Genomic DNA, 24,516 nt, shown 5'->3' on the forward strand with positions numbered 1-24,516 from the left:
AACGGGATACTCGATTCCACTTCGTTGAAATATCTGCTTCTACCAGTTGCAAAACTTACAATCTGATTTTGTCCTTGCACTGAATTTTTGTTCTTTCCATGTACTGGGCTGGCTTTATATGCCTTAGCTACACGACCAGACTTTACTTTGCGTGGTATTTGGATTGGGGCTTTTGTTATACGTGATGATGCCGACGCATCAACCCGTCGTTTACTTGTCTGCTTGTCTTCCATAGCTGTATGTATTGTATCACCTAAAGTATAAGCAAACATATTGTTAAATCTAAGTATGCTCAACTCGGTTGTTGTCGAATGTTCTTATTTGACTATAACTTCAATTAATAATTTATAACAAGACGGCCATTTTAACCCTTAAGATCACACCTGAGTTCTTGAACACACATTATGGAAGACTTGACATGATAGATTTATGAACTGTGCACTTACATGTCACCTTTTTCTAAAAACTCCGTTACCTTAACCCTTGAGGTACAATAACGATTAATACATACACAATGTCGTCTCTTAATAGTTGTCATCTGTTGTAAGTTATATTAAAATAGCATAAAGAATGACAACTTTACAGTCAGGACAAGCTATGTTATGGCCAAATTTATCTTTGAACTTTTCAGTGTGTCATTGACGTTTGAGGTACTGAGATATGATTTACACGTGACTCGTCGTATTATAATAGATTGCATATTTGCCAAGTTGTTTCAAAGTCCACAAACATATGGCAAAGTAATGACGGAGATATTAATATTCTAGTTGTTTATGGCGTAATTTGACTCATTACTTCTACATGTGACCTTGACCCTTGTTATAGTGCCACGGTTGCGGAACGTCGTCTTATGGTGGGTTACTTTTGTATTTTTAATTACTGAATAAACGGCAAATAATTTGCAAAAAGAGGATGTCAAGCAATTACAGGACCATATCTGACCTTTAACCACTTATGGAAAAGTTATGGCTGAGTCAAGATATTTCTTACAGAAAACAGACCGACGGTGCGACTGCTATTAACCGCCTTCTTTGAAGGGGGCATAACAAATCGAACCTTGAATAAGAATAACACACACATGATACACACAAGTAAATTGGATTATACTAAATAACTTTGCAGTCGAAAGGAAGTAACTGTGTCATGTATTCAATATTAATTAGAGTTGTTTCACGTGCTACATAATTTATAGCTTGTGACTAAAGTGGTAACAAGTTTTGTTCTTAATTTGATCTGGGGTACTAGTTTTTGTAATGCACGTAATCAAGATTCGAACACAGTCTACATACTGTCAAGATAAACATTCGGACCCAGTTTGTATTTCTTAAATTTGACATGGTGACTTAGTTTTTGGACGCACATGGCCCACATTTAAAATAAGTTTCATCAAAGTTTATATAGATTTGACCTGTTTTCTATTGTTTATATTAGAACTCTGCCTATGTTTTTTTAAACAGGATTCTGATCAAGTTCCATCAAGATTGAGTCGTAAGTGTGGTCTCTAGAGTTGTAACATGGTTTTAATTGTATTTGACCTAGGTTTCGGATGAACGTGACCGAGATTCAAACTCGACCTTGATATTGTCCACACAAACATTCTGACAAAATTCTTTCAATTCAGATAGGAATACAAATGTGGCCTCCAGAGTGGCAGAGAGCTTAAGATTAACGAGGCACAACACACACTTGACACCGCTCGATGACGGACGCAGGACATAGATTTATCACAATAGCTTACCCTGAGCACTTTGCGCTAATGTGAACTTAGTGGGATAATTGAACAGTGAAGTATATTATTATATAAGAATAAATGCGCAATTAAAGTGGATGTTGTAGTATGATATGAACTATTTGGAAACTGCCGACTTAAAAAACAGTTAATTATATATCATAGCAGTGTTTACGGTTTGAGTTACTGCAGATGAAAGTTGAATAATTATACATGTATTAGGTTCACATAACGTGTGCAGGTTAATGTTTGCCCATCATGTGTTGGCAATCATATAAGCATAAACAAGACATTAACGCATAGATTGTTTAAACCTGGTCAGATAATTTACATACTAAATGACAGATATTTTATATTTTACCTCAGTCTGTTCTATGTCCAAATACACACTAAAGTGAACACGAAGTTACTTATGCCTGCTTATCGAGCCGATAAAAAGGCATCGAATAACATGCATTGCGCAGTTTTCATATAATTTTGAGACCATGCGAGTGTGTATTACACGATATTTTAAACTGATGTGCATTGGAGCATCATATGGCATTGAGCTAAACACACGCGTTTTTCGATTGAACTTATGAGTTTCATTTTAATATTAAACATCCTATATTTGAATGAAATGGGGATGCATTTGCAATGAACTGTTAAAGTCGTTGCTGTTATAATACTTTGCCGATGTATTTGCATATTTTATTGTAATACTCATCCACCATCACGACGTCTCCTTCGTTTCTGTGTATGTTCCCACTTATTGTAAATATCTATACTATAGTAGTTACATGGTACAGACGTATTGGTTTAGTGATTGGTAGTGTTTTTGGTCTGCCCGTTGCAATCTCTTGCGCGACGGTTACATTACATTCACCTCTGGGATGGGCTCAGAACGGACTATTTTTATGAAAGCGTCTATTCATGTCATGATCATTCCAAGCGTTCATCATGGAGGTTACAGTGTACTAAACAATCTCTTGCTCGACGGCTACATTACACACACTGCATTAAAGAAAACCACCTCATGTCATAATATCTTATATCAGTCTGAATTCATTATTATAAAATTGATATGTTTTTTATGTTAAGAAACCTACATACATACGTCGAAGCAATGCCTAACGTCAATCAAAAGTTATGTTCAATTGTTTACATTTGTGAAGTGCGTGGAATGATTCTATCTGCGTAAATGGGCAATAACATAGTTCCAAAGAGTTACATTAAAACCCGCAAGTTTTTGCACGATGTATCGTGAATTAAAAATTCCTATTTCATTATTTCACGCCTCTGATCCTAAAAAATCCAAATCGAATGTACTCTGAATGCGTTTGTTCGGTTTTGCCCAGTTTCTGGGCAATATGGCATACTGAGCCTTTCGCAGAGGTGTATGTGAGAGCAAGGAACGACACCTCTGCGTGGAGATTGCGCCCGTGGTTCGTTTCCACTCTATTACGCATGCAGTGCTGGGTAGCATATTGACGTTGCATAAGAACATTTATTCCCCATGAATTGGTGCAGTATCACGCACATGATCCTGGTCAATTTTTATAATCGTACTTTGTTAAGTCATGATATATTATAAGCTTCATTTCGTATGCATTAACATTTATATTAATCCCATGTGCGATGTAGAGTGTTTTGAAGGTCTGTCTATAACATAGAGTAATTAAGATGTTCTACCAAAAAAACGTTCCAACAAGGGATGACAAACCGAAAATTTCTCTTGGACTCGTTGATATGGATGATGTATGTATTCTATGGTAAATCGTTCTGTGAAATACGCTTCTTTTACTTATGGATTGTTAAACGGTCATATGGTGTTCCACTCGGGTCCCACCCTTTGCTGAACTCATTGTATCTCACTCGTGATGATATTGCACGTACCCTTTTGACATACAGATTCGCATCCCAATATCACGAACTCCGTTTCCAGACTCTCTACTTTCATATTCAGCTTATCCCCTTCCCTCTGTATACCGTTCAAATAACTTTGATTTTTTATTTTGATACTGTATTCAAAAGGCTTTACAATTTCTGCTTGTATCCGTGTACTTATCTGAAATACTCATTCTGGTAAAGTCGTGTCACTTCTATCTCTTCATTCGTTTTCATTCATAGATTTGAGATTTGATTGCGGTTTTCATGTGTTTTAAACATGGTATTTCAAAATATTTGCTCTCCTTATCGCATTCCTTAAATCTCTTTATATTCGGCCACTTTTCTTTTTTTTGTTAAACAACAACTGTTTCATAAATACTCCAGTCCAACTCGCTTCCACGTGTACTTGTGTGTTTTCACTTGTCTGTAATTATTGCCTGCTATTTTCATATAACACGTACTTTGCTGCTTTATCCTTGCCCTATGGCGGCGCCCACCCGATTAAAATAATTTGGCCTTTCTTTCACACAATAAATGTAAAAAATAACATTGTTATAGTTTTGTTATGAAGAAAAGTACACTGTATTAGCTTGTATTGTTGTCTAACGCTTGTTCGGCATTTTGTTAACATGTCCGTTAACACTTTATTTACAATTTGATTTAATTGTATATCCTCGGTAATAAAACGCGTCCTTCAAGAGACACCACATATGCATACCAGTCAGTGATATATTTCATGTTTTCCAAAAGTTGTATAGAATATATCAAAACTTGAAACCAGCATCAAAAACGTGTCAAAATAAAGCAACGTACGAGTTGTGCTACCACAGCAGGAGAGAAATATTAAAATATGGTGTTTTATTCTGGTTGGCAAGAGACTTATTGCCGAAAGTTTGACACGTACCATTCGAACTAGACCCTTAAAAAAAACACACACGCTAACGTCTATATTGGAATGTGATAAGTAATCACTAGCAAAACCATGTCCTATTTCGTTTCATTAATTTCTTTATCATGAAATCTCTCTTTTTGTCTAATCCTCAAGATAGCCCATATCATTCACGAAACGCCGTTGGCTTTGTATTTTAACCCGTCTCGCCCCTGCCACTTCAACATCTGGATTCGCGGCTTCATTCATTATGTGTTAATAATTCACACATTTCAAGTAATCAAACACTATATCCTCACGATTTCCAATAGATTCCAATTCTTCCATCAATGTCCGTGGGTCATCCCCAATACCAACTACGACAATGGACAGAGCGTATTGAGATACTCTAACAGTTGCGTCTTTCGTTCTCTTGACCTCGGATACTTGACAGTCCGAAATTATAAGTAGGATATGGAACTATAACAAAAACCGTTATAACCTTATTCGCTTATGCGAAACTACAATGCACTAGTTCCATAAAATTCTTTGACATGTCATTTGGTCTGTTATACAAGCATTCCTCTCTTTCCGTTTTGTGTGTGTATGTGTTTTTGCTCCTGTTTAAGCCGCATTCACAGAGAAAAAAACTAACTGTATTTCACGCAATCCTATGTATGTATGACGTAAAAACTTTCCAGTAGCACATAGCATGAGATTGAGTTGCTAAACTCTTTATAATTAATTAACTTTCATTCACGTTTCCATACTTCTTATCATAACACGTATTTAATAAGCAATGTACATTAACAATTGAGGACAGTACGAGTTTCAGTTTCCATCCTAAAATAAAAACGTACTAACAAAAGTATAAATGTCTACTCAATACTGAAGTCTATAACACTATGAACATAAACAAACACATACAATGTATGTTATAATATAAAAATAGCTTAAAGTGACCTTCCATGACCTTGTATGCAAATCCCATTATTTAAACACGAAACACTACATATTAAACCTGATATAAGGTATAAACAGCAAAAAATACATGTTTCGGCACGGACGTCGCCATCTTTATCGTCACGAGAATATCCCCTCTGATATATATGTTTGTTAATAAAACAAAGTATTAAACAATTTCTTTGCATGGAACGTTTTATAGAGGTTATCCAATTGATCCCAATGTCTTGCTTATTGCTAATTGATTTTACAATTGGGAAAAGTACCGGTACCGGTAATTGGGGAATAGTAGCGCAAAAATCCTGCAATTGGGAACATTCCAGACTTTAAATCTTCATACTGGAAAATCCGCGTCGTGAATTGGTAATTTTCGGTCTTGTTTATTACTTGGTGCTCAATTACACACATTCATTAACATAATTGTTTAAAGGAATGCCAAAATGACTGAAGTTGTTTTAATGAGCAAAATTTAATAAAGAACAAACACCATTATACTAATTATTTTCCTACTCTAACACAATTATATCTCCACATTTAATGTGTTTCTTTAAACATAAATTGTGGTTAAGTGAGGTGATAACAACCGGCAGATTTAAAGCTGTTAATGTGTCGTAGGAAAGACGGCTCCTGTTTGTTTTTCATAGAATGTTCGAAAAGCCAAACTGTGTCAATGGAACACATCTATGTGACTGACGACCGTGTGACACGAGCCGTATTCATAGTCGAATCATTCGCTCATTGCCTTGAATCCATTCCACGTGGACATCTTTAACAAATTATTTTCCATTTAGAGACTTGTTCATACCTAAACTGTCAGACTTTAAGGTTTAAACAGCTGCCAATAAATTATCTAGTATTTTTGGTTCGCAGCTACGTGGGTGATAGTGTGCATGTTTTAATTCAGCGGTGTTAGTTTTGAAATATAATCAAGTTCTGAAAAAGAAAATAATGAATGGGATACCATTCCTGTCATCAACTATATGGGCATCGACCGATATTTAATTATAACGGAAGATGCTCGTATCGTTACGGCAAGGTAGTACGCAGATGGGCATATTGATCATGATGTGTATCGATGTATCAACGGTAAAACATGTGTATAGGAACTATCAAACAATTTGATGCGTTGAGAATGATAAAAAAACGTGCCCTTCACTAAATGTCAAAGCTGAAAGAACAAAAAACAGCATGAATGGATTCTTTATAATTAAATGGCCCCAAATGATGGACTACCAAAATTACAAAAACAAACCTATCGTGAAATAAAATGTCAACATGAACTTCCTTCACTTTTTAAATACATCTGTTTGCAGGTGAGAATGTAAGCCATTATCCACATTGAACATTGCATAGGATTACCATTATTCAGTTGTGTCATTGAATAACAATATAACTTTAACAGGAAATACATGTACCTTGCGCTAAAATCCGAGCAATCTACATGGAAGAAGTCTGAGATGCACAATAGTACAACGAACTGCTTCGTTTAAGGTACATGATATGTTATGTTTGTGTTAAAGTATACAACTTTGTAAGTGTATGCATTATAACATTATACATGCGCATAAACAAACGGTATGAATATTCCTGCAAAAATAACAACGACCAATAACTTAACAAATAGTTATATATATAACTCCGTACACGCAGAAACGATGACGAGTAGATGAAACAATATGTGAAAAAATAACTGAAAGTAAAACTTTGCATATATATATCACAGCCATAAAACAACGTATAACTTTACAAGATGTCATGATATTTGAGACATGTCTTATTTTCAATTTTGCTAAACAAGTCAATAAACTTGTAAACTCGCACTTATGCGTTGCTGTGCATTCAACATTTATCAATTGGTTCTCCTTGATAATCTTTGTTGCTGCGCATTAAACATTAACCAACAAGTTTCCCTTTATAAACAGCGGCTCTGTGTATTACACATTAACCAATAGGTGTTTGTTAAAAAAAATTGTTACTGTGCATTAAACATTAACCAAGAGGAATTTCTTGATAAACTTTGTTGATGTTCGCTAAAATTTAGCCCCATAGTGTTTCCTTGAAAAACTTTAATGCTGAGCATTTACCATTCACTCATATGTATTCCTCCATTAAACATGAAACAAAAAGTTTTTCTTGCTAAATTTTGTTGCTGTGTATTAAAATTTACCAAAAGGCTTTCCTTCATAAACTTTTTTTCTGTGTATGAAACATTAAGCACTATGTTTTGCTTGTTGTGTATTTAACAATCACATTTTTTTTTCCTTGAAAAATTTTCGTGTTTTTTTATAAACATTTACCAATATTTTACCAATGTGTGTTCCTTGATATACATTAAACATTAACTAATATGTTTTCCTTGATAAATTTATACTGATCAGGAATTTCCATTAGCGCGGCGAGTGCTAGTGCAATATCGGGATTCTTCGCCTTGTTTGTGATTTTGTGGTAATTCACAAACTGAAAATTGTCAAATCTCCTGTTAGATAATCCTTGTTCAGCTACTTTGTTGTTGAAATTCTCCAAGTCATCCCATTCTTCCATAAGTTCCCATGGCCCGTCTCCTACGCCTATTACCACAATAGAGAGGGCATAGTCAGAGGCTTCGATGATTGCCTTGAGACTGCTGTGCTCTTCGGTGACTTGACCGTCGGCAACTATTATAAGTATGTGGTACTGAAATTAGAAGATTTTAAACGAAACAACTGATTGGCTTTAACTAAATGAAGTAACTTACGTATTTGATTTACAATCTAAGAGTTGTTACACAAACATGATTGAGAATTCCCAAAGAGACCCCAGTAAAATCAAATTATTTTATTTTCGAGTTTTGATTACTGCAAAGGAATTATCGATATTTAAACCTGTATCATACGATTACAAAATGCCAAAGTAAAACAGAAAATTAAATGAAAAGTTGTCTAAATTTTAGATAATTAAAAAACAAAACAAGCATAAATGTCAATAAATCTGAGGTTTCACACCTTGCCCGTTTCCTTTACTATGCGTATTGCCTCTTCTAAAACGGGCACGAAGCTTGTGGGACCACCGAACTTGATATCTTTTGTTTTAGTTTTATAAGCACACAGAATGTCGTAAAATGAAGAACAAGGTTCCTGTTAATTTAAAAACAATATGTTGTTAGGCAATACAAATCTGCGGAAACTTAATAATGTTCTCATTTAAATTATTTTTACATTCATAGCGCTTTGTGTATATGGATCAAAAATATGTGTGTTCTGCTTTAAACGAAAGTTGACTGATACAAATCGTCGTCTAGTAGAAGTAGTAGTAGTAGTAGTAGTAGTAATAGTAGTAGTAGTAGTAGTAGTAGTAGTAGTAGTAGTAGTAGTAGTAGTAGTAGTAGTAGTAGTAGTAGTAGTAGTAGTAGTAGTAGTAGTAGTAGTAGTAGTAGTAGTAGTAGTAGTAGTAATAGTATGGGTGTTGTAGTAGAAGTAGAAAACTTATTTTTATATCATATCCGTAGAGTTTTTTGCTTTCATACCTGACTAAGCGGAAATATACGTTTGTCTTTGACTTCATTGTCTCCGAAGCCAAATGCATTAATGGTTTTATTCTCTCCTCTCATTGGGTCAATTGTTTCACCGATTGCAGTTATCACCTATGAAATTATAAATTAGTTTATTTAGTTTTAACAGTGGCAGTCAAAGTTGTAGGTACGTTCACTGTCCTGACAGGATCGCTACGTTTTATTGTGTGTCACCATTTGCTACTGGTGTTTCCTTTGGGCTATCTGGTTCCACTTCCCCAAATCGTAAGAGCACGCCAAACTGAGCAGAAACACTTTTATTGTTTGAAAATAATATGCATCTCTACAATGAAAACATATTTACCGACAGGGTTAGTAAACCGACATCTAAGCGAACTCAAAATAACCACAATTAATATTTAGATTAAGAGAAGTAATAATTTACCTTTTGATATGGATTTACAACCGATAAGTCATGTAGACTTTTTCCACCAAATGTTTTGCTGCCACTTGTCTCATTGCTGATGGTATAGTCAATTGCTTCAACACAAACGGATACTTATGTTGCACAAGAACATGCAGGCTTTGTTAAATTATAACACGCCTAGTGATTATTCTTCAAACTGGTTTTCACACAATTTCACACAATTAAACTGGAGATTTAGTATTTCTAACAAGGCGGCCTTTGGAAAAGATCTGTTAGCCAAGACAATAATTACATCACATATTGATTACATATCAGTTACAACATATGGTATGCAGTAATATTTAATAATGATGTTGCATTTTGACCCAATTTTTTCCACAACCGTCTATGTACACATTTTAGATTTCAATCATATAAACATAATATAATTGAGTTATTATGTAGATCGTCCTTAATCTTCGAGTTTATGACACGATCGCTATTAATATAACTGCTTAAATAAGGCAAACATTTTTTTTCCACAAATTTAGAATTATTCACAGTCTGGAAATACCAACAAAAAGTGAACCAGCCGAATCATTGTATAAAAATAAAGAATATTATCGCTTATTTCTTCACGAGGTATCACATTTGATAACAAGATTCTGACGTTTGAAAAACAGTTATTGCACAATTTATTAATTTATCCTGATCACTTCACATCATTTACCTACAGCACATCAAACCATGTCACCTAATTTTACAGTTACAGCTCCGATCTACGAATTTTATAATGGCGACGAATTTTTGTTAAATACTAACAGAAGAAAAGCGAACACATGAACATCGGTGATAACGCAAATTTATTAAATCAGTAAAATAAACTTAGTATTGAAGAAATGATTGCTTTAAACAAAAAATATAGGAAAACATTAAGAAAACAATTTCTAACGTTTTCGGATAATATACATAAAACAAATAGATTTTGGTTTAACATTTTGTGTTCGCATTTGCCCTGTTTTCCTTTTTTTAATAGGTTTGTGAAAAAACCTCTTCTTTCATCCCATTTTTTTCGTACTCCTTACTTGATCACTTACACATTGTCTGAAAATACATATGATTTCTCTATTTCGGTACTTGAGTATAAAATGATGCTTCGAGAATACAATATTAAAAACCAAAACAAAAATCATTTAACTAACCGAAAATAACGTTGCATGTTTCCACCCCTTGCTGCCTTATGGCTGACCTCACGTCATCAAAAGAATGATAACGATCGGGATTAACATGGCTATTTAGAAAGTCGTCACTGATTTTGACTGAATCCGAGCAAACGTCGCTTGACTGTCAGAAAAAGTATATAGGAGCAAAATGGTGTGAAAATAGTCCGCACAGGCTAATCAGGGACGAACATTTCCGCTTTTTTGATATTGTTTTGCGGACTGCACAGGCTAATCTTGAACGTTACTTTACCCGTATACATTAAACCTCCTTTTTTATAGAGAGATGTCAATTTTTATATACAAAAACAAACCATGAGATGTACGAAAATAATTGCGTTTTCGGGATTTCATCGCCTAGCCAAGGATACATTATATATCCATGATTAACAGTATTTAACATCACCCTGCACAATACTTTAATATTAACAAATATCTTTTTAGTTGCTTCTCAATTGTTGCTTATGCTGCATACTAATATTCATGTTATTTTGCATATGATTAATTCTTTAAAATGTTTAACACGTAAGTCTTTTTTTGCCCCTAGTTTATTCTTAACAAGATTTGGGTCGAATGCACGATATATCATGACGTTTTCTTTTAAACACCGAAGGCCATTACCTTTTTCATACATATATTAAAAACACAAGTGTACTATTTAAATTTAATAAAACCACAAATAAAAATCATGCACTTACTGCAGAGCTGCGTGGACCTGTTACTAATAAAAATACGGAGGATTTCGACTCCAGTTCCGCCATTGTATACGCCTGCTGTAATAAAATAATATATGTAGCATAATATTGAACAATGGACCTGGTATGTAAATGTATCTGGAAAAAAAAAACACACTTAGTCATACGTACGTAAGTGTTTCTTTATTTTGGCTATCTCATAAGCAATATACAATTCACATCCTACAAATAAAATTAAAAAAAAATTTAGATACCTAGATTTCATATACATTTGTGTATTTTCTCATATTTTGTGTTTATTCCGATCATCCTTTTTGGAGCATATAACATAATTTATTATATATTTGAAATATGTTTAAAATATGCTGTTCATACTTAAATCGACACTTTTTAAAAATAAAATGTAATGCCATTTAGGTATATTTTTGTCGAAAGATTCAGAAGACTATGGCCTTAGACAAATAAAGTCTTGATTCCTTCCATTGCTTTCAGACGTTTGTTATAACAAAACTACATCTTGTTGTATCGTTAAGTTACCATATGTGTGTGCTGATATATAACATTACGTAACATGCCCCACCATCAACCGGTTATATATTTCTTAGTCATGTGTTCTAAATTTAAATGATGGGCATGTTGCCTTTTTCATTAATAAAGCACATCTATCTACAAGCGTCCAAGCGTAATGAATGTATCCAATTAACGTGGGACATCTATTTTTGTTTATTTTTTATCAGCAATAATGTACACACATAAACCAATAGAAGTACACATTTCTGTTTCTTTTCTGTGACAAAAATTATTACAGGTTTTCTAAAGGTTAGATGTAATTAATCTTGCATGCAACAGTCTGTTGTTTTTGTAAAATAAATGTAAGTCACTTACTTTGTCCACCTCTCTTGGTCTTCTACGTCAACTAAATTTTGAACGGCTGTCAATGAAACGTTTTTAGTTGTTCGCCTTAGCGGACAACTAATGTAAAGGAATTTTTAAAGTCAGTCTGCTCTTAACTACGCTAGAAACGATAACCACCACATCTGCCTGTTTATACTTCACCACTGGTACACTGCAGACAGCCAGTGTGTGTATGCAATCAATCGTGTTTTACAGCTTGTGCGACGACATTAGCCAGTCTAGTTTTTAACAGCTTGTGCGACGACATTGGCCAGTTTTTCATTGAAATTTGTACATATTGGCTGCTTTCATGGAAAACGGGGTTTAATGCATGTCAAAAAGGATTAGCCTGTGCACACTGATTTGCCTGTGCAATGCGCACAAGCTAAGCAAGGACGACACTTTCAGATTGTAATGTGGTTTTCGTTTAAAGAGAGACTCTGGTACTGGGATGACAATTAATGCATATGCATTAAGCCCTGTTTTCCCAAAATGAAGCTAAAATTATATTTTTTATAAATGATTAAAAAAAAGATAAAAGTGATTATAACTTCAAAGTAACCTCGCTGACAAAGTTAATAAACAAAATCACTTTTATTAATAAATCAAATAAACAGCCAATGAGTTCTAAATGTTTACCTTGTGGCATTTTTAGTAAGCATCTTAAATGGACCTTTTCACAGTTTGTAATTAAATGCTTAATATTGATACACGTTGACATTGGATCTTAAAAGCTCCATTAAAAAAAGACAAGAATAAAATTAAAGAAACACAAAAAGTTACCCCCAACCGGGCTCGAACCACTTACCCCTGGAATAAAAGTCTATCGGTTAGACAACTCGGCCATCCTTGCTCATACAATGAGAGATGTATTTTATACTTTATATAAGCAATCATGGTTTTATGAAACAAATATGACGACAACAACAGAACTCTCCAAATTATCAAATCGTTTATTTTTTTCAATTTACCAAAACGTGAAAAGGTCCCTTTAATGTCTTCAGACTTGCACATTGAATGAGTTCAATACACTGTCAGATCTAACATCATGAATAACTTACAGGTTTAGTGGTTGCCTGTTAGCGTGGGGCCAGTAGATTTAAGCCCAGGAAACTCAATATCAAAAGTTGGTTACAGTTGGGTTAAAAAGCAGGGCACCAGCTTTTTCAATTCCGGCTCACAACAAGACATGATGCATTTAAAGTTTGTCATGTCGGCAAAACGGTTGCTCAATAATTAAAAGAAAATTAGATAGTATTAGATACATATAACACAACATTTGCATGATTCTAGGCTTGTTATTCTTAAGCAAGGCAACCAAAAATATGAAGAAATTGCGAAAAAAAGAGACATATTGTTGTTATTTTGTCTAAGTTATCTTTATAACATAAATATGAGGATATACAGTGCACACACATCTCGACCTGTGCTTTAAGACACACTCTTTATAAATTAGAATGTGTTGTGTTCATTTCAAACCTGTAATATAAAAAGCTATAACATACTTTTGAAAACTGAGTTGCGTCTAAGTTTATGCAATAGCGAACAACGTCAGTGCCTTCAGCGCTTTGATTTATATTTGAAATTGTGTATCGAACCTTCGTACGGTGTATTCGGTATTTAATCGGTGCCCAATATGACATTTAGTACATGCTTGTGTTTTCCGTCGAATGATATTGTCGTCGCTTTAAGATGTCAGCTTAGTTGAATTTTGATACCTTATTCTGCTTGTGTATTTGTTGTTTTAGCGAATAGTAAAGCATGTTAATTCTATTAAAAAATAGCTATGAAATTGTGAGCATTTAAGTATTGTATTTCGAAGGAGGAAGAATAAATATTATTTTAAAGGGATCTTTTCACGCTTTGGTAAATTGACAAAATTGAAAAAAATTGTTTCAGATTCGTAAGTTTTCGTTTCAGTTATGATATTTGTGAGGAAACAGTAATACTGAACATTAACCATGCTCTAATATAGCCATTATATGCATCTTTTGACGATTTTAAAACCTAAAAATTATAAAGCGTTGCAACGCGAAACGATTGAATAATTTGGAGAGTTCTGTTTTTGTCGTCAAATTTTGTGAAACTACGAAGATTGCTTATATAAGGTATAAAATACGTCATGCTTGTGTACTCGGCGGAATAGCTCAGTAAGCTAAAGCGTTTTTACTTCAGGACTCTGGCAGGACTCCAGGGGTCACTGGTTCGAAACCTGCTCCGGGCAATGTTCTTTTCCTTTTTTTATTTTTTTTCTTGATTTTTTACTGGAGCTTTTACGATCCAATGTTTACATTTATCAATATAAAGCATTTAATGAATAAGTTAAAAAAATGCCAAAATCTGTGAAAAGGCCCCTTTAAATATATGAATGAATCAAGTTGTAATTTAGATCAAAATCGAGTAAAAATAAGTATTAACTTAATACATTAGTTTTATAAATTTCAATCAATAAAATAATCAAACCTTCAATAACTAACACAAATGACCTTGTATAATTTAAATTAATGATAATATATTATTAAATGCCATGTTGAACCTCAATTTTAAAGCTTTTACAATTAAGAAAAGATGATAAAATAATAAAATGCTTGGAGAACTCACACTTGTTTCGCTGTTAAAAGTCCGCTGTAAAGTTACATGCTCTTCAACTGTTATGTTTTTCAATCGATGTCTTCAATGACAATGAAGGACAATCACTGAGTTTGAAATTCATATCAAATGGATGACATGATAAAGCAAAAATTAAAACCTGAAATATGATATTTGCAACTTTAAAACTCAGGTATTCCACATTGGAAATGCGCCTATAAATAAATGGATTACATATCTTGTTACAATCTTCAATGATCTATAAGAAACGATTTGGCGTTAAGATTTAATGAAGCTCTGTTATAAGTTGGTATATTTAAAGGGAATTGTTCACAGTTTGAAAAAAGATGAGTATTTTCAAAATAGGTCATACATTCAAAACAGAATGTATGATTTATATTCAAACAAAACATAATTACATTCCTTGCTATGAGTAATGTGAACAATACGCTCTCGTTTATTGATAATCTTTAATGGTAAACATTATAATGCGTTTGTAACGGTTTTATTCGTTAATTAAGCAAACACGTTTCTTAGCTTTATAAGACGTCAACTAAAAAAGATCAATTGTGTGGTGTTTAAGAGTTAGGTTTTGCTCCTGGAGGTACCGGGTTCAATCCTTAGGACAGATACATTTTTATTTGATGTTTTTCTTCGTTATTATCAGTATTAAGAACTATTCCAAATTTCATTATATTACAATCATATACTGTATACACGTATTATGTTGCATACGAACTTCATATGTGTAAATGGTATTATATTCCAACAACAATTTGATATTTTTGCGAATTCGAATATATTTAATTTGGATAAATGGATTTAGTATAATCTCGTGTACGATACAGTCGCACGAGTTATCTGAAGGCCTGTCGATAGCATACTGTTAAGCAACTGTTCTACAAAATATGACGTCCCAACAAGGTATCACAATCAATGATTTCCTCTTTGACTCATTAACCTAGATGGTGTTTTTATGTTCGGGAATATCGTCAGATGAAATTAAGAGCCTTTTAATTATGGATAAATAATCGGTCGTATTACGGTGTTCCAGCCGGGTTATCTCATTTGCTGTAATTACTGACTCTCACTTGCGCTTTTAAACAACTTGGGGTTTCTACTTACAGCTTTTCTCCCCAAGACCACTCCGTTTTGTTCCGCTCTATATCCAGTTTTATTTAAAGAGTATACATATTGTGCTTATCGTGGGGCGTGTCTGAATATTTGCCTGCACTAAAAGCATGTATATGCGTTCATTTTCAAGATGGCGGCGCCCACCTGAATAAATATCCAACTTACATCGTGATAGAACTTCTATGAAAACAAGTGTACTTTCGTACCTCGTATTTAGTCCGTAAACACAAGTCCGTAAACACCTTAAATAAACGACTTTATCAAATTGTATATCCCTGGTAAAAACACGTCCTTCATTAAGGGATATCATCTTAAAACATATAAAATATACATGTATATAGTAACCGTATGTTTATGATGCGTATCCGAATTACCTCATATCGTCAAGAAAACTGTACTTATTACCTATGATGATTTCTCATCCATTCTTACACATGCGCATTATCTTGTATTTCTATTGTTCATATGTCGCTGGATAACTCACTGTTTATGTAGCTTCATCATCCGTACCCTCTTGATCATTCATTGAACTCTAGACGGGATGACATGTCATATTTTTTAACAATCAAACACAAACATAGTATTTAAATGTGCTAGATGGGAGAATAGGCAGATGAAGTCGAGTTCCAAAGGTCGCACGTTACAGTTTTGCCATGTAAATTGAATGTATAAAAAGATAAAAGTGTGTATCTTCGCATAGGAACGATCAATATAAAGCTTTTAAATCGGTTAAAATCGATGTAATGGTTTGCTCCTCCGAGCAACACATTTGACCCAGAATGTATCACAAAGCACACGAGTTAAACAAAAACGAAATAACATGTCTCTGTGTATCTGTATTCAGTTTAGCCCCCCCCCCCCCCCAAATAAAAAAACAAAAACAAATCAAAAAACAAAACAAACAACAACAACAGAAAATAGCAATTCAATGTAATTGCATTTAAATAACTCAGTTGAGTAATATTTATCAAATTACAATTTCTGCTTAAAAAAGGCACTTTTCAATGCTCACAGTGTACGTATGTAGTGTTAATTTGCAGGATGCAGATTCCCATGGTTTTATATCCACACAACTAACAGTAACATAAATACGCAACTTTAAAAGATTTATACAATGTATGGAAATTCGTACCTCGAACATCTGAGTATAATATGAACTATCTTCCTAATGCTCACTATGTGCTGTGCCTGTACATAGCAGATAGCTCGATGTTTCCTACGTATCGGATTGCGAGTCGTCCAAACTTTGTTTGGTTTGACTGCAAAAAGAGCAAATCATTTATTATAAGTCCACAATTGAGAACGTTTGTTCATTAATGTGGCTAATGTTTTTTTATATTCTAATGACATCGTTTTTCATCATTTACACGTGGGACTAGATTTCTATGAAAATTGTGTTGTGTTATATATTAAATGTTGTGAAATTAATGTCAAATGACATATATTGCATAAGGTATATAATTGCCTAATGTTCCATTAAATATTAACAACTATATATTGAAAAAGTAAAATAGTAACTCTATGTTAAATGATTTTTTATATATATAAGAGGTGAATGTTGTTTTGAAATTATTGTTGAATACTGTTTGGATGGATAATGTTCGGGCAGGCAATTAACGTAGTTTGGACGTTTCGAAAATAAACAAAACTAATTTGGATATAGGATGGATATGGGATAGATATGTAATGGATATGGGATGGATATGGGATAGATATGGAATCAATATGGGATGTATATGGGCTAGTAGATGAAGATTGTTGGATAGATAAACACTTTTTTGAGAAAGAACTGCTTGAAGACTATGCTAACAGAGTTTGGATATATGCGTTCATAATAAGGGTGATGTTTGGGTAGTACAATTATACTGTTTGCATAAGGGCACTTTAAAAAGGCGGTATATAATTTGATAAGAAGACACTAAGTGTTGTAATTTGATCACACAAAAAGCACAATTAGTTAAGTATCAATCGATAAAAACGCAATAGTGAAGCAAATATATACATTAAAGATTAGTTTATATAGCGTACAGTTATGTTATCTACTTATCAGTAAGCAATTTTTTATACGACACATTAGTCTATCAGCCAGATGGGTTGGGGTGTACCAAAAACACCACCTATCTTACTTGATTGTATACTAAATATAAAGAAACACAATGTGTTATTACAATCTGAGTTGGGCAGCTATAAGTTATTATTGAGCTGTTTCTATGGCAACCGTCATGCTTTGACTAACTAGCTAGTTTAGCTAGTTTAATTATCAAATATTTCTTAAAAACTGGTTCTAGACAAAAAGATTTGGTGTAAAAATGAAGATTATGAATAATTCCTATTATGATCTGCAGTTAAAAAATGCAAAATTAATACATTTGCATATCTATGAATAGTAATGAGAGTGCAAGAAAAATTCCTAAAAACTAGCGAGCCTCCATATTAGTAGGGTCAATATATGAAAAAAAAACTCCAAACACCAAAAAATTGCTACAAAAGGTATTTATACTGAACCTGGTAGGGTAGAAGCTTCTTAAAAACATATCAAACGTTTACCACAATCGGACCCCCGGAAAGTTTTTTTCAAGATGGCCGCAAAGATGGCCGCCAATTCCTATTAATGTTCACAACTATCTAACTATACAATACAATATGATGAATTTGGTGTATATTCCTAAGTTTCAAGGGGCATATACCACATAAAGATCATCAGACATTGTTTAAGTGTACAATAGTACTCACAAATCCAACATGGCGTCAAAAATGGCCGCCAAGATGGCCGCAAAAACCTATAAATGATCATAACTATGTAAATATCCACTCAAATTTGATTATTTTGATGGCTATATATGGGCTTCAAGGGGCCAAGAATACATTAAGATCATCATACATTGTATAGGTTTATTATATTACACCCAAATTTAAAAGGGCGTACAAAATGGCCGTCAAGATATCCACCAAAACCTATTAATGATCAAAACTATGTAACTATCCACTCAACTTTAATGGGTTTGGTGTCTATACCTACGTTTAAAGGGGCAAAGAACACATAAAGATCATCAGACATTGTTTAAGTTAACAATAGTACACCCAAATCCAACATGGTGTCTAAAATGGCCGCCAAGATGACCACCAAAACATATTAATGATCATAACTATGTAAATATCCACTCAAATTTGATTATTTTGGTGGATATACATAGGTTTCAAGGGGCAAATAACACATTAAGATAATCAGACATTGTTTAAGTTTACTATATTACACACAAATCCAACATGGCGTCCATTTCGATTGTCAGACATAGTTTAAGTTTATTATGTTACACAGAAATCTCACATGGCGTCCAATGACACAATACAAAGGACGGCAAGTCCATTACTTTTGACGTGATGCTTGTTATGTGAAACGCCATAGTTTGGCAATTTCTGGATTTTGACAAGAGGATCGATATTTTCAGCTTCAGGCAACACTGAATTGGCAGTGAATGGTGCGCATCTTGCATCAGCAAATCTAGTACCCTGAGCTGTTGTCAGTCAAATTCTTGCCTATGATTAATACGTTCAATGGGGACAAAGCGTGCATTCTGTCAACATTAGTCTTAGTTTGCAACCTTGCCACAACCTTCACATCATTGTTACGTTTGACTATCCCTTGTATTGGAAAGCTGCCGAAATCATCATTGATGCGCCACAAAGTAGTTGAAAATGTTGTTCAAAATTTGGGATGTTTCATAAACGTATGAACTTGCGGGGGGGGGGGGGAGGGGGGAAGAAACCGCTCTCAAAAACATACTTGAGGCTGTCTATTGAGAAATTCAATTGTGCACATTGTGATACGAAAAGCAGTCCAGAGGGCTTCACGGGACCATCTTCTTGTTGTAAAGTGCATACACAGCCAGCTTTCAGCCGAAATGACCAAGGATGATCCAGACATTCAGATGCTGCTGGATCATGCCAAGGATTTGTACCCTTCCTTTTTGAGGGGCAAAACGAAGCTAGCATATGATATGTTATGCGATTTTGATCAAACTCGAGAGGGCTACAGAGAAGTAGAAACATGAAATTGCCCAGACCTCAAAGTAGTCAAGCATAGTATGGCTAAAGTATTAGCTTATGATTAACAATTTAAGGTTGTTGATTAAAGCATATCGTACTGGGTGTTGGTTTTATCTGCAATCTGAGTATTACTACATATATCTGCAGCAAATAATCAACCTAGAGGAAACGCACCCGGACGTTTATCGAAAGTTCGGTATTGGTTTTCACGTTGTTTGTAGGAGCCATCAGTGCTGGGCTGGGCTAGGACTTGATATTGTTATTGAGCAAACATCGATGATGTTGTTATAGAGCACATGTGGTCTAACTCGCGGCAGTGGAATGACTGGGGAAATGCAAACCCCTTGGGCCCTATCTGCAACATCCGAGCACAACAGTGCAATGCAAGATTTCATAGACCTGACCTATACTACAAGTCCACAACACAAAGACTCAACTGAAGCGTGCATCAAATGGGATTCTTCTGATCTAGAGAAAATTCAGACACAGATTACAACCTGATCATCAAACACAGCAGACCCTACTCTCAGAAACATGGTCGATGGGATAGTGACTGGGTTACACGTGAAAGTTCATGCAATTGAGGCGGTTGGGAAAATGATCATAAGAGATATCATAGGAAAGTCGGTCTTTGCTTATAAATTCAAGAGAAAATACAGAGCCAAATATCTTTGGAATAGCTTGGCTGTTAAGATCGCTTCTGACAGTGCTTTTGATCATGATCTTCTGTTACAGCGTTTTCTGGTGATGTCAAAATATGGAGATCCTTCCCTTGCAATCGTATTGCCTGAGCTGAGCTCCCATCCTGCTGCATTATTTGAAGCCAAGAACATACTTTGTACAGCAGATAAGCCTCAGATCGCTCAGGCAATTTGAGAGTATGCTGTAGACACATCATGTGAGGCTGTGAAGAACTGTATTCATGAAACAGATGCATGGTGGTGGCACTTTGCTGCATCGTTAACCATAGAGAAGGGCGACGCATATAACGCAATAGCCGAGTCTTATGCAGATTCAGTGAAAGATAGTACGGACAAGCGACAGTGGGGTTCGATGGCTACGAAGACGGTGATTATAACAAAGACAAAACGCACCGGAAATGTGAATCATATTGCGCGTTTCAGCAAAGAACAGAATGCTCATGAAAATAAGAAATACTTTTTTTTCGTGACAGAAACAAGGCCGGCATGATTGCTCCGATCAGCACAACCCTGATTAAAATGGGATGCTATGTTGTTCTGTCTTCAGGGGATGCAGACGTTCAAATTGTTAAATACAGTATTACGATCCCGTCGTAGCACCACAACGTTGGTGGGCGAGGATACAGCTTTGCTCATCTTGATCCGGCATTACTCCGAACAGGACAATAAGACCATCTACTTCCGCTTTTATGTAAATAAATAGTCAAAGGAACGCAAAGTGTATCATATGAACCTTTTGAAAGAACCCGTGCTTATTCAGGCTGTAATTAATTTTCAATGATTTCCAGCAACGGTAAAAAATCAAGTCTACATAAGTTAGTAAAACCTGATCCTATCATGAAGCCATGTGCAGGTTCATTCTATCTTCCGAATGCCGTAAATTGGATTTTATGATTATTCAACACCTTAGTGATAATCTCAATTAAATTTAAGTGTTTCTTACCTCCTAAACTATGGCAGTTTACATAACAACCATAACGTTTGAGTAACAAGTTATGGACTTTATGGACGTATTGTGTTGATGGCCATTTTGGACGCCGTGTTGGATTTCTGTGTAACATAATTAGCTTACATTTTGTCTGATGATATAAATGTGATATTACTGTATTGTTTGCTCTCTGAAACCTGGGTATATACACTAAATTCATCAAATTTGAGTGGATAGTTACATAGTTATATTTTATAATCATAAATATGTTCTGGCGGCCATCTTGCCGGCCATTTTGGACGCTGTGTTGGATTTGTGTAATATAATAAACTTAAACAATGTCTGATGATCTTAATGTGTACTTTGCCCCCTGAAACCTATGTATAGACACCAAAATCGTCAAATTTGAGTGGAGAGTAACATAGTTGTGATCAATTTATAGGTTTGACGACCATCTTTGCGGCCATCTTGACGGCCATTTAGGACGTCATGTTAAATTTATGTGTTACATTATTAACTTACACTTTGTCTGATTATATTTATGTGTTCTTAGCCCCCATAAACCTGGGTATAGACACCAAATTCGTCAAATTTAAGTTGATAGTTACATAATTATGATCATAAATAGGTTTTAGCAGCAATCATGGCGGCCATTTCGACGCCATGTTGAATTTGTGTGTAGTACTAAATTAAAATTAACCAATTTCTGATGATCATAATGTGTTCTTTGCCCCTTAAAACCTAGGTATAGACACCAAATTCATCAAATTTGATTGGATAGTTACATAGTTATGATCATTAATAGGTCTTGGCGGCCATCCTGGTGGGCATTTTGAAAAATACAACTTTCCGGTCCGATTGTGGTAAACTGTTTATATGTTTTTTAAGGACCTTCTACCCTACCAAGATCAGTTAAAATACGTTTTGTAGCATTTTTTTTTCGGGGGGGGGGGGGGGTCAAAGTGTATATTGGCCCTACTTCGGTTAAATTTCTACCAGACAATTTATGAAAATAAAGCTGATTGAGGCCCCATCTTCAAAGGGGAAAAAATACCAAAAGCTGCCAGTACCAGACTGTTATCAACCATTTTATATGCTACTGGCATGCATCTTCCAAGATATATAGGTGTAGTTTTGCCCCCTTTACTGGTACGACCCACCTCAATTTTGGGTACTTGGCTGAAGGACTATATAACACGTGCTATGAATAGTTTGTAACTCCATTTGTTTATATTTCGATATAGGGACACGAAAGTAGACCAGAATGTTTGTCGGAAATTTCGATACTTTTTCTGAAAAACTCCAGGTTGCATTAAACGCGCGAGATTTCATTCTAGCGTAAATATTCAGCCGCCGAAACAGGTCTGTTGTGCGAAATATTGCTTTTCAGAAAATGCTAAACATCTAGCATAGCATCGAAATTTATTTAACATTTACTTTCATGATGGAGTTATATGCAGCTACCGCTTGCATACTCTGCGCGTCGCTTTTTGCGTTCTTGCTTGCGATTAATCGCTTTCGGCTATATAACAAACTGAAAGAACCTAATAATAATCCGTGTGTAACGGAAAAACACGTGCTGCGATGAAATAAAATTGAAAAATGGCGAACTGCCGGCTGGAAAACTGCCGACGAGAATGCCGACTGTCATGCCGTCGGATGAATACGCCGAAAAAATAGTCCCACTCAGCGAGAATTATCATTTCACGCGAAAATGCAACTACAAGTGTGGATTTTGTTTTCACACTGCGAAAACATCATTTGTGTTACCGCTTGACGATGCGAAGAGAGGGCTAGAACTCTTAAAAAGTGCGGGTGAGTGGTCGATCAATATACTTTGATATGAGCGGCGTTCTGCAAAAACTGGACTTAACGCATGTGCGTAGAGTCATTCCAGATTAGCCTGTGCAGTTCACGCAGGCTAATCAGGGACGACTCTTTCAGCGTCTTCTGGATTGTTCGTTTGAAGAAAGTCTCTTCTCAATGAATATCCATTTTAAACGGAACGTTTCGTCCTGGATTAGCCTGTACGGACTGCACAGGCTTATCTGGAATGACACTTAAAGCTGAGCCCAGTTTGCCCAGATTGAGGTTCTATTAAAATAGTTGTTTCACGCGATTCGTCATCAAAAATGACTTGTTTAAGAACATACAGCTATCTTTTGTTGAGTTAAGAAAATATAATCTGCAAGATACTGATGTTTATTTGGAGTATCTAAAATGTCATAGAATACAAAGGAAGTAAATTATTGAATTCATTAAAATCGACTAGTATAATACTTGAAGAGTGCATTCGTTATGAATGTATGATGTTTTCTTTTCTTGTTACTGTATGATGTGAGAAATTCAGAACGTTACCGCGATGCATGTTTGTTTGTTGAGATTTAAACCTCGAAAATTCAAATGTTTAAATCTCATTTAACCGCATTTTATGAATCATCAAAATATATGCCTCGCTGTGTGAAAAGGGGGTTAAATGCATGTGCGTAAAGTGTCGTTCCAGATAAGCCTGTGTATTTCGCACAGGCTAATCAGGGACGACACTTTCCACCTAAACTGTAAGGGTCGACCTTTAAACGACAAATACAATAAAAGTGAAGAGAGTCTTCCCTGAATAGCCTGGCTTACAGTTTAGAGAGACTTCCCTGAATAGCCTGGCTAACAGTTTAGAGAGTCTTCCCTGAATAGACTGTGGGGATTGCACAGGCTAATCTGGGGAGATACTGTACGTATGTATAAAAAACATTTTTACATAGCGAGGCTCATATATATATATTAGTATATAGGCATATAAACGACGTTTCAATTTCTCAATCAGGTAATTTTAGGCCCGGTTGCTCAAGAGGCAAAAATGTATAATGACTTCAGACCCAAACACAATTTATTGGAAAAGCAATTGTATTAAATTAGGTAATTTTGGGCCCGGTTGCTCAAGACGAAAACTGTATATTGACTTCAGACCCAAACACAATTTATTGGAAGAGAA

The 24,516-nt window shown here is 34.9% G+C and overlaps 2 protein-coding genes across 3 annotated transcripts in view; one reads left to right on the forward strand and one right to left on the reverse strand.

The window, feature by feature from the left end:
* The window catches only part of LOC127856506 (radical S-adenosyl methionine domain-containing protein 2-like), a 157,147-nt gene that overhangs the window by 19,609 nt on the left and 113,022 nt on the right, over nt 1-24,516 (reverse strand). The window lies entirely within an intron of this gene.
* LOC127856511 (radical S-adenosyl methionine domain-containing protein 2-like) overlaps nt 22,881-24,516 on the forward strand; it is a 227,848-nt gene continuing 226,212 nt past the window's right edge. Inside the window, exon 1 of the mRNA XM_052392785.1 lies at nt 22,881-23,345. Coding sequence (XP_052248745.1) covers nt 23,168-23,345 — 178 coding nt within the window. The 5' untranslated portion in view covers nt 22,881-23,167. The remainder of the gene's footprint in view (nt 23,346-24,516) is intronic.

This window comes from Dreissena polymorpha, chromosome 13, assembly GCF_020536995.1.
Source record: "Dreissena polymorpha isolate Duluth1 chromosome 13, UMN_Dpol_1.0, whole genome shotgun sequence".
NCBI lineage: Eukaryota > Metazoa > Mollusca > Bivalvia > Myida > Dreissenidae > Dreissena > Dreissena polymorpha.